At 38.6% G+C, this 12252-nt stretch overlaps 1 protein-coding gene across 13 annotated transcripts in view; it reads left to right on the plus strand.

Annotated features, from left to right (window-relative positions):
- The window catches only part of HEPACAM2 (HEPACAM family member 2), a 66082-nt gene that overhangs the window by 12401 nt on the left and 41429 nt on the right, over window positions 1-12252 (plus strand). For 9 of the 13 annotated variants that reach the window (XR_003795355.1, XR_003795357.1, XR_003795358.1 and 6 more), the window contains exons 2-3: window positions 1939-2292; window positions 6976-7260. Coding sequence is in view for 9 of the 13 variants with exons in the window: in XM_029234498.1 (XP_029090331.1) it covers window positions 1939-2292; window positions 6976-7260 (639 nt within the window). In the remaining 4 variants the exon portion in view is untranslated. Of the gene's footprint in view, window positions 1-1898; window positions 2293-6975; window positions 7261-12252 lie in introns of those variants that run through there. The other 4 variants (XM_029234504.1, XM_029234497.1, XM_029234505.1 and 1 more) reach the window with 2 other exon arrangements.

The raw sequence follows: 12252 nt of genomic DNA on the forward strand, positions 1-12252 counted from the left end.
AGAATTTATTCCTCATAGGAGCAGACCTACATATTTCAGTTTCTCCAAATAAATCGTTGTACAAACAGACCTTTCTACCATTCCCTTCCTAATATTGATGACCTTTCACAACATGATTCAGATAAATCTTAAAGATCCCCTTCCTAGTAGAGATGAAAAGGGAGAAGCAATCAAAGAAGATAAACATTTTGTATATGACAAAATTGAAATTGTAAGATATCTCTATTTGTGCCCAAATTTTCATCCCTCCTCACCTAGGATTCTTTTCCACCCTCACCCATCTGTTTTCTGCTTCATCAAGACTTCTCTTTCTAGTGATCATTCCAATAGCTCCAAACATGCTGTTCAGCATCTATCCAAAGAAAAAAAAAGAAATTTTAAAAAATACTTTTTCTTCTCCTTTTCTCAGCAAAACTCCCCAGAAGTGTTGTCTATGCCAACTGTCTCCAATTTCCTTTCCGTTCTTTCTTTTTTCCATCACTGTTCAAAAGACTTCACATTTAAATTCCTCTCATTTTCTCCTCCACTGTTCATACGATGTAGGTACCATATTGCTCCCCTTTAAAATGAGGATTTTGAAGCAAAGAGCTTTTGATTAGTATTCTAATCAAAATGGTAGAAAATGGTAGCTACATGGTAACCTGAGCTAAGGAGGACTCTCTTCTCAATTGTAAATATATATATATATATATATATGCTAGATAAAATAAAACAATGTATAGCTCAAGGTAAAGAAGGGGAAATCTCCAGGTGCCAGAAACTACGAAGAAACCTTGCCTCTTAGATTTCTAATGGGCATCTAAAATGAACATTTCCAAAGCTGACTCCCAATCTTTCCACGAAAATGTCTCCCACAGTATTCCCCATGATTAATTGATTAGTTGCCCGTTAATAAATGACGACTCCATTCTTCCAGTTGATCAGGTCAACAACCTTAGAATCATTCTTGGCTCATCTTTGTTTCTTGTATCCCACCCTCAATGTGTCATCAAATCCTGTTAGCACCACCGGGCTTTTCTCACAATATCTTTTACTAGCACCCTTATCTACAGCACAGTCATCTCTTGCCTACTTTACTGCAGTCATCTCCTAAGTGGTCACCCTGCTCCTGCTCTTTCCCCTATTTCAGTCAGTTCTCACGGCAGCTAGAGCACACCTAAAAAAATAAGAAGAAAGACCTCTATCCCTCTTGCTCACAGAAATCCAGCTGTGTTCCCATCTCACTCAAAGTAAAATTGCCAGAGTGTTTGCCATGACCCTAAGGCACTCCCTGGTCTGGCCCAGCCACCTTGCTGGCCTCCTGTCTCACTACACTCCACTCTTCTCCACCTGCTCCTGCCTCTTGCTGTGGCTCAAACACACCAACCAGATCCCTGCTTCTGAGCAGGAATAACCAATCACAACTGGTCATAGTTTAATGCCGTTCTCCTTAGGATATTTGCATTTGGCAAGGCTTCAGCTAAAAGGAAAAACTTCCAATTATGGACTGTTAAGCCATTTCAGAAGACTGTGGAGGAAGATTCTCAGGAGGTAGTAGCCCGTCAACCACATAGTTTGATTAGGATATGATATGACTCAGACATTAATCAGTCACAATTTCAAATTTTTTAAAAGGTTTCATTGGACTTTAGAACTAATAATCTTTCCCAGTTCTCCTTTTCCCATTATTCTTTAACAGTTAGAGATAATAACTTCTGCTTTTCCTTTTCATCTTGCCTTTAAAGAGGTCATGCAATCAACAGTCTTTGTGGGGAGTTTTTAAAATGCAGGTTTCAGAGACAAATATTTACCTCTACAGGTAACCGGTACTAGAAGAGTCAGTACCTAGAAGCCTCTCTTCTTTGAAAAGGATTATCGCCTGATCAGGTTCTCTCTGTATTTCCCCTTTAGATTGTGAAATGTGGTTCAGGGTCTTTACAACTTTCCTTTCCTTCATAGCAGGTGCTTGTTCCGGGCTGAAGGTGGCGGTGCCATCACACACAGTCCATGGCATCAGGGGTCAGGCTCTCTACCTCCCCGTACACTATGGATTCCACACTCCGGCTTCAGGCATCCAGATCATATGGCTGTTTGAGAGACCCCACATGATGCCCAAATACTTACTGGGCTCTGTGAACAAGTCTGTGGTTCCCGACTTGGAATACCAACACAAATTCACCATGATGCCACCCAATGCCTCCCTGCTCATCAACCCATTGCAGTTCGCTGATGAAGGCAATTACATCGTGAAGGTCAACATTCAGGGAAATGGAACTGTGTCAGCTAGTCAGAAGATTCAAGTTACCGTTGATGGTAAGTCCGCTGTAAGTGACATGGGCAGCTGAGTAGCACAGCAGTTAGCAATGGCTCAGGAGATTAGACTACCTGGGCTTTAGGTCCTGGCTCTGCAACTTTGGGCAAATTAACCCTCAGAGCCTCAGTGTCTCATGGCATGAATGACATTATCCACCTCATGAGGCTTTCTGAGGATTAAATAAGACATGCATGTAAAGTATATGCGCAGTGCCCAGCTAAAGGTAATCAAGCAGTAAGGAAAACATATTATTTGTTTGCCTGGAAACTATCAAGTATAAAGTTGCTGATATAATGAGGCAGAGAAAATTTTATTTCTCATTAACAGAATGTACCCTGGGAAGCACCCCATTTTTGTCACATAAAGAATTTTTTTTTTATTTTGGTACACTGGGGAGGATGAAACTTGCTCAGTGACCACACTTAAGCAACAATAGAATTTGCTAGGTATGTCCTCTGAGGGAGAGTGGGGTTCAGCCAACTTTCAGACATTTATTTTCCTTATTGAGGTATGTAAGCAGCATACCTTAAATATACCCCAACTTCTGATTTTTCCCCCCTAAACCTGTCTATTTAACAATATTCCTCTGTTTTAGGAAATAGCAACTTCATTCCATCAGTTGCTTAGGACAAAACCTTGCCATCACCCTTGACTCCCTCTTTCTCTCACACCCCACATCCAGTCCACAAGTTAATCCTGGCATCTTTACCTTCAAGATATGGACAGAAGTGAGTCACTTCTCACTACGCCCACGACCGACCCGCTCGACCCCACCATCAGCTCTGGCCTGAACTGTCCTAACAGCCTGGTCCACTATCCCCGTTTCTACCCCTGCCTTCTGCAGCTCAGAATCCTCCCATAGCTTCCTGTCTCACTCACAATCAAAGCCAAAGTGCTAGCGATGTCCCACAAGGCCCAGTGTGACCCCCCCAACATACCCAGTACCTCTCTGACCCCATCCCACCTCTCTTCCCCTCACTCACTCTGTTCTGACCACACTGGCCTCCTCGCTGTTCCTAGAACAGGCCAAACACACTTACACCTCAGGGCCTTTGTACTTGACTGTTCACTCTACCTAGGTTGCTCTTCTCCTAGGTAATGGCACTATCCCCTATTTCCTTTCGGTCTCAGCCAAAGTGTCACTTTATCTGTAAAGGCTTTCCTGACCACCTTATGTAAAGTATACAGAGAGAGAGAGAGAGTTACTCTTTATCTTGAGTTCTGCTTTATTCTCTTCGTAACACTGGACATATTGTATATTTTTATTTTTTTATTGTTTCTCTTCCTTGCCTAGAATACAAGGTCCATGGGAGCAGGCTTTGTATTGTTTGCTGCTTTTTCCTCACTGCCTAAACCCCGATGCAGGCCATTTGTAGACACTCAGTAAATATGTGCACAGTAAATGAGTAGAAACTGGAGAGCTTGCAAGGGAACAAAGACACAGGATGTTGCAGCAGATGCCTAGAGAACAACTTTGGGGAGAGAAAAGGAGGACATTTTCATATTTTCATGAAATTCTCCTGGGTAGTATCTCGTCTCTCCCTCCAAACTTTTAATAGAACATCCATTACTTGTTAATATGTAGTACAATTGGATCTGTTTATGGACATGCAGCCAAAAGTTCTTGCTAAAAAAATTTTTATTGAGGTATAGTTGATTTACAATATTATATTAGTTACAGGTATACAATACAGTGATTCAAAAATTTTATAGATTATACTCCATTTACAGTTATTATAAAATATTGAATCTGTTCCCTGTGCTGTACAATATACCCTTGTAACTTATTTATTTTATACATAGTAGTTTGTACTTCTTATTAACCTACTCCTATATTGTGCCTTCCCCCTGCAACGAAAAGGTCTTGATAGGGGTTTAGGGCCTGTGTAAAAAATCTTCTTAGGAAACTTCCATATCTGAGATACACTGTTAAATGCAAGTGTATGATCACAGTACCAACGTCTATTCTAATGATTGGCTCTCCCATATGAGACCTTCAACATCATCTATTTGACTTATTCCATACCACATGTATTTCCATGCATGGGCACATTTGAAACATAAGCTTTTTCTACATAATAAAATGTACCAATTCATTTTTCTTTTTAAATCATAGTAATGTAACAAAAGCTATTCCAAACCCTTTGTTCTTGCCAGGGAATATAAAGGGTTAAATTGAGCGGACCACTTGATTGCACCCATCTTGAGAAAGACTGGAGCCTTCAGAACTACTCAGCACCCCTGCAAGTTACCTTTCAACCTCTTTTCTCCTTATCTTTCATTTTTTCCTGTCTTCTCTGGGCAGAAGGATTGGATCTGTTTGTGCTCTAATGCACATTTTCCAGTGTAAAAAAAATGTGAACCTGAGTCAAGACAAATTTACCTGAGAAGATGCATCAACCCCAATTAAAAGCTGTTGTTTTTTTTTTTAACATCTTTATTGGAGTATAATTGCTTTACAATGGTGTGTTAGTTTCTGCTTTATAACAAAGTGAATCAGCTAACATATACATACATCCCCATATTTCCTCCCTCTCGCGTCTCCCTCCCACCCTCCCTATCCCACCCCTCTAGGTGGACGAAAAGCACGGAGCTGATCTCCCTGTGCTATGCGGCTGCTTCCCACTAGCTATCTATTTTACGTTTGGTAGTGTATATATGTCCATGCTACTCTCTCACTTCATCCCAGCTTACCCTTCCCCCTCCCCATGTCCTCAAGTCCATTCTCTATGTCTGCGTCTTTATTCCTGTCCTGCCCCTAGGTTCTTCAGAACCTTTTTTTTTTTTTTTTTTTAGATTCCATATATATGTGTTAGCATACAGTATTTGTTTTTCTCTTTCTGACTTACTTCACTCTGTATGACAGTCTCTAGGTCCATCCACCTAGCTACAAATAACTCAGTTTCCTTTCTTTTTATGGCCGAGTAATATTCCATTGTATATATGTGCCACATCTTCTTTATACATTCATCTGTCAATGGATACTTGGGTTGCTTCCATGTCCTGGTATTGTAAATAGAGCTGCAATGAACATTGTAGTACCTGACTCTTTTTGAATTATGGTTTTCTCAGGGTATATGCCCAGTAGTGGGATTGCTGGGTCGTATGGTAGTTCTATTTTTAGTTTTTTGAGGAACCTCCATGCTGTTCTCCATAGTGGCTGTATCAATTTACATTCCCACAAACAGTGCAAGAGGGTTCCTTTTTCTCCATACCCTCTCCAGCATTTATTGTTTGTAGATTTTTTAATGATGTCCATTCTGACCCATGTTAGGTGATACCTCATTGTAGTTTTGACTTGCATTTCTGTAATGATTAGTGATGTCGAGCATCCTTTCATGTGTTTGTTGGCAATCTGTATATCTTCTTTGGAGAAATGTCTATTTAGGTCTTCTGCCCATTTTTGGATTGGGTTGTTTGTTTTTTCGATATTGAGCTGCATGAGCTGCTTGTATATTTTGGAGATTAATCCTTTGTCAGTTGCTTCATTTGCAAATATTTTCTCCCATTCTGAGGGTTGTCTTTTCTTCTTGTTTATGGTTTCCTTTGCTTTGCAAAAGCTTTTAAGTTTCATTAGGTCCCATTTGTTTATTTTTGTTTTTATTTCCCTTTCTCTAGGAAGTGGGTCAAAAAGGATCTTGCTGGATTTATGTCATGGAGTATTCTGCCTATGTTTTCCTCTAAGAGTTTTATAGTGTCTGGCCTTACATTTAGATCTTTAATCCATTTTGAGTTTACTTTTGTGTATGGTGTTAGGGAGTGTTCTAATTTCATTCTTTTACATGTAGCTGTCTAGTTTTCCCAGCACCACTTATTGAAGAGGCTGTCTTTTCTCCGTTGTATATTCTTACCTCCTTTATCAAAGATAAGGTGACCATATGTGCGTGGGTTTATCTCAACCCCAATTAAAAGTTTGATAGGAAATTGAAAGCTAAACATTGCAGCCAATTTTCTGTTACTTATATATCATCTCATTCTCTGTGTGTCCAGTAATCATGCATAGAAGGAGATTATTATAGGCTTTCGTTCGTTAAAGTGACTAACATGGTACAGTGACTAACATGGTTCACTGACTAACATAACGCTGCAATATAAATGCACAGTAATTAAAACATGTAATTAGTTCACTTACATAGAAGGAAAAGTAAATTGTGCAAATGTGATTCTTTAAAACTTTCTCTCAATCCCCCCAAAGTATAATATATCTGAGCTTTGTGTTTTGCAGATGGTGGGTAGGAATTTGCGCTCACCACATGTATCCCTACCAGCTGGTCTTGGGATATTAGGACAAATCAAGAGAGGGGAATAACTACGTAAACTTTGCTTGTGAGAGTACACCCTTATGGTGTCGGGGGAAAGCCCAATGAACAGGAAATAAGGAAGCCGACATTCTCTACCACTAACTGCATTATCTATAAAGTAAAGGTTTCCATTGGAAAATCCTTGAAGAGTAACTTCTAGACTCAGTTATTTCTGCTATAAATGATATTTTTATATTTTATCATTTTGTGTTTGCCATGACTTTTTTATTTTCTTCTTTAATTACTTCCTGAACTGTCTACATTTATAAAGTGCAAAATGTTGGAATCATTTTCCTAGCATTTAATATTTGAAAGACCTCATAGACTTTTATTATAATTCTGTGGTGGCAAAAATCATTTCTATCTGTTCTGATGTTGCAGATCCTGTCACGAAACCAGTGGTGCAGACTCAGCCTTCCTCTGGGGCTGTGGAGTATGTGGGGAACATGACCCTGACATGCCTCGTGGAAGGGGGCACCCGGCTGGTTTACCAGTGGCTAAAAAATGGGAGGCCTGTCCACACCAGCTCCACCAACTCCTTTTCTCTCCAAAACAACAGCCTTCATATTGTTCCAGTGACCAAAGAAGACATTGGGAATTACAGTTGTCTGGTGAAGAACCCTATCAGTGAGATGGAAAGTGACATCATTATGCCTACCATATATTGTAAGTTTTTAAAAATATATACATACACATGAGTTTTCTTCTGGGAAGTTTTCACGAGAGGAGCCACAGAGAACATCACCAGATGTTGACACCAGATGTCATTTGGTTTTCACCATCATTGTAATGTAGTACTAGGTACAATTATACTTCCTAGGCACTGTCTTGTCATGAAATATAGTTACTTGTACAACCCTGTTTCTTGAAAATCAAGTTGAGATATTGGCCAGGGACCTTTTAGGATACATTCTCTGACTCAGTGCCTGTGTGACCTTAATTCTAGTGGAAAGTAGGAACCTCAATTTCAAACCCAGAACCATGCAGAAGACACTGATTTATTCACCCCCGTGGAGGAAGAGCTGTTCATCATAAAATGGGAGAGGGATGTGCTCTGGAGCTGACTACAGGGAGAAAGAATGTTCCCGGGTTATGCATGGGAAATGTGGCCCAAGGCGTGGCTGTTCTCTCTGCCCATTTTCTCAGCTCCACTTCTAGAGGCAGGGTGCAGAGAGGATCACAGAGAAAGCATAATTATTCTGCAGTAAGCTATTCAGCTTCCCAGGGAATCCGTAATTATTTTGGCTTTCAATTCTCTCTGGTTCTTTTTTCTGTTGATGTAGTGGCTATCGTTATTTTTGTTTAATCTCATGTACAAGTTAAGCTCACCAAACTTTTCAGTTCATGTCATATTATCATCACCAACCCAAGCAAGATTTCTCTCTCTTAATTGTATTATTTTCCCCCATCCCCTCTGCTCCATAGCACCACCTCCAATATGTTTAACATAGTGTTCTAATTTCAGCTTTTCACAAGGTTTCTCAACCTCCACACTAATGACATTTTGGCTGGACAACTCTTTGTTGTGGGGGGTTGTCCTATGCATTATAGGATGTTTAATAGCATCCATGGCCCCTACCCACTACATACCAGTAGCACCCTCCCCTCAAGTTGTGACAACTAAAAATGTCTCTGGACGTTGCCATATGTCCCCTGAGTGTGGGGGAGAGGGACTGGTGTGTGCAAAATCTCCCCTAGTTGAACCAATGGCTTATCACATTGGGAAATCATCTGATCGGTTACCATTATAGCTTAGTGCATGGCCACAACAGCAATATAACAAAATAAATAAGGCATGGCAAAGGAAAACTTCTCACTATGTGGCATGAGGGTGGAGGTTTCAGCTGGCTGAATCACAAGGGTAAAATTAAGCCTTGTAAATGTATCTACTCACTCATCAAATATATCTGCATAATGCTCAGAAAGGCCCTAAAACCTAGTGTTTAGGTGCTTAGGAGGTAGACCTATGTGGGAAATGGGTTCTGTCACTACCTATGTGACTTTAAGAAATCCCTTGACTTTTCTGAGCCTCATCTGTAAAATGGAGATGGTTAAAACTACCTCACCACGTTAAATGAAATCAATCCTCTCTGAAGAATAGTCAGTAGATGACACCAAGCAAGCATTCAGTAAATGGAAACTGTTTGTATTATTGATACATCTGTATTCTATTTTCTTCAATAGAAAATTGATAGTCTTCTTGAGGAAGTGTGTTATTAACTCTTTGGAAAAAAGCATATGTAGGTTTTTTCAACTAGATAAAGCTTAACAATAAAACCGAGCCACAGAATTGTGGCAGGAAAAGCAACTTCTGGGAAGTGGAGTACAGTGGTATGACACAGTTATACAATAACATTTGTTTAATTAAGCAAAATTAAGATAAAAATAGAACCATTGAATCTTAAAACTGGAAGCTATCCTATATTTTAGCAGAAGTGAGAAAATGTGACAGTGAAATGTATGAGAATGTCTTAGATACCATAGGAATGTATACAAACGAGTATAGCTTCAGAACTCGGGAGCCAGAAATCCTGCTTCTACTGCCTTACCTCTCTTGTGCCTCAGTTTCTTCAACCATATAATGGTGATAATGATAGTACCTACTTCACAGAGTTATTGTTTGGATTAAATCTGTTACTTTACGTAAATTGCTTAGAACAGTGATTGGCCCATAGTAAATACTATATAACTGTTGGCCATTATTATTACTATATTATGAGTCTATGGGAATTCAGAGATGAAAACATTACTTCTAGCTGGAGAGAAGGCTTATTATAGAAAGTAACATTTGAGATGGACCTTGAACAATGGGTATGAATGGGGCAAGGGGCAATGTCTGTAAAAAACATTTCACACAATAGGGACAGCAGACACAGACACTAAGCATAGGTCAGAGTATTTGGCAAATGGTCCAGTTTGGCTAGAGTGTAGGATACAATGAGGAATAGATAGAGGTTCCCCACTCCCTTCCATCAGAAAGTAGAGCGTTCCTATGAAACCTTGTGTAAACCGAAATGGTATAAAGTGAATAAGCAGTTGCCTTGTGACATGTCTTGCTAATGGATGCACAAAATAAATCAAAATAAAGCACAGTAGCTCACAGATGCAGTTCCAAGCTATGGAGCCTTCATACGGAGATACTGAGTGTAGTTCCCTGGGAAGGGGCTTGGTGGCGCCACTTTCGCCGCTGGGGTGCCCACTGCCTCTAAAACGGCTCCTGCAAAACAAACACTGAACGCTATTTTTTGCTTTTCAAATTTTTTGTGAAAGCAAAAATCCTCTTCAGATTTCTTTCAGCTAAAACAGGTACTAATATAGGTCTTTCATAAAAGCCAAGTGGTGTAATGCAAAGTTTTTGAAATCAGAGGATACCTGTATATTTGAGTCAGATTAGGGGGAACTTTGAATGCCAGGCATTACTTGGTAAACAATGAGGAAAATTACTTTTAAAGCAAAGGTTCAAAATTTTTAAAAGACTACAGAATGTTTTATAAATAAATACACACATATTCTAGACTAAATCAAGAAATGTTTGTCAAGAGATCACATTTTTCAAAATGGATCACAAATGTCATGCAATTATAGAAAGACTGTTTATAGGAAAGGGAAAAAGGAAGGTAGGATATATTTTATTAACCTATAATATAGAGAAAAACGTCACCAATTTTGACCTCCATACAGTGATTAAACATGTCTAAGAGCAATATGAAAGCATTTTTTTCTGAAAAATATTGTTCACACAGAAATAGAAAAAACTTCATACATTGATTGTGTAATTCACCTTTGGTGTAGGGGAACTCAAAGAGGATTAACTGCTAGTCCAACCTAGTTCAGAATTCAATGTCTCAAAGATGAACAGAGAAACAGAAACAGAGGAAATTATATTAAAGATTGCCAGAGAAGAAGGAAATTACAGTTTTTCACCAAAAAATACCAAAACACTCACTAGAAGCAACTTATATAAGATTTATTACAATCATTAGTTATATTGTGAAAATATTCTGTCTGCCTTAAAGCACAAGGCAGAGAAATAGATTTACGAAGTGTAAACTGTGACTCTCTGCACGACTAGCATTGAATTGGAGTGAAAAATTTAGATTTGGCACCATCTATTATACATGTAGGCATATTCTTGACTGAATAAGATTATTCTGACATGAATTAAAACTTCCATTCAACTCCAGGTAGCACAGACCTAAGCATTCAAGGTACTTGAACACAGTGAAAGAAAATGTGAGCAGACAAATGGAATCAAATCTAGGGCTATATAGACACATCCTTACATTGTTCTTTATTATTTGGTCTAAATGGTTTACATTCACATAGAAAACATACAAAATGCAAAACATGATATTAAACCAGCCAGATATCATCTACTGAATATTAATTTGGAGGAACCATCATTCAATGTGGTAAGAGCAGAAGTAAGATTGTGTTGGAGCATTCTTTGTCCACTGAAGAAAACCTGATTTTATTTTGTTTCGACCATGGACTCTAGTAAATATCGTGTCCTTTGGAGAGTGTAGTGGATAGCACGGTGTTATGAGCCTAAGCTGTCCATTCAGACTGCCATCGTCACCCTGTACGTCAGTTTCCTCATCTCCTTATCTACACTGTCTCAGTGTAAGGCTAATACCCATCTCTAGAGGGATGGGGAGGATTAAGTGAGATTTTATGTGTAAAGAAGGCAGCAAGTGGCACATAGGAAAAACTCAATAATGTTCGCTCTTTTGCTTTTCCTCTTTTTTTTTCTTATTTTTTTTCCCCTTGGAGCCCAAACTGTGCTTACATAATTGGCAACATGACAGCAAGAAGTTGTGGAAAGCCTGGGTAATTTAGAAGATACCTGCAAAGAGAAAACTGAAAGAATACTTTGAAAAGAACTTTCTTCCCCAGACGTTACCATTATTTACCACATTTTATTTTTCTACATGAAAATATTTTCTTTACATGAATTCTTCTTATTATCTATTTATCTCACCATCTATTTACCTATCTTTAAACTTTAGCCATAGATGTAAATGAAAAATTCCTGGGGGAAATTGCATAAGCAATTACAGGTACATGAAAGTATCATTTGCATCTTGAAATACACTTTTGCTTTGCTATATAGTTTAGTTTTATCTGGCAAAGTGAAAATAAGATCTTTCTTTCAACATGTGCAAGTTCATGCCCTAATCTTATAATTATCACAGAATATGGTGATACACAGTATGTAAAGTATTAAAATGGGGGGAAAACCATAATCACACCTGTAAATGTTAAATATTATGCTTTAAACTCCTAAATCCTCGTTCCTTTCCTGTGTTATTTGAAAGAATTAGAATATCCCCATCTGAATCAGTTCAGATTTTACAGGACATATCTTCTATTTACAGACTGAACTTTCTTCTTTGCACTCTTTTAGGCATAGTCTATGGAAATCTCAGAGAAACACCTGTCATGAGTAAAGACTAACGACAGGTAGTAGAAAGAAGAACACTTGGAAAATTTTACAATGTGAGTTCCATTTCCACATTGTAAAGATGAATTATCTAGATGATTTAAGATTTTTTACTCTTACTCTGTGGTAATTGTGAATAGAATGTTAATAATTTATTTTCTTGATTATTTTTGCACTCAAATGCAAGAACCTTCACTTGGTCAACATCTCATCTT

This window comes from Monodon monoceros, unplaced genomic scaffold (genome assembly GCF_005190385.1).
Source record: "Monodon monoceros isolate NGI ecotype Baffin Bay Population unplaced genomic scaffold, NGI_Narwhal_1 Super_Scaffold_2, whole genome shotgun sequence".
NCBI classification, from domain to species: Eukaryota; Metazoa; Chordata; class Mammalia; order Artiodactyla; family Monodontidae; genus Monodon; species Monodon monoceros.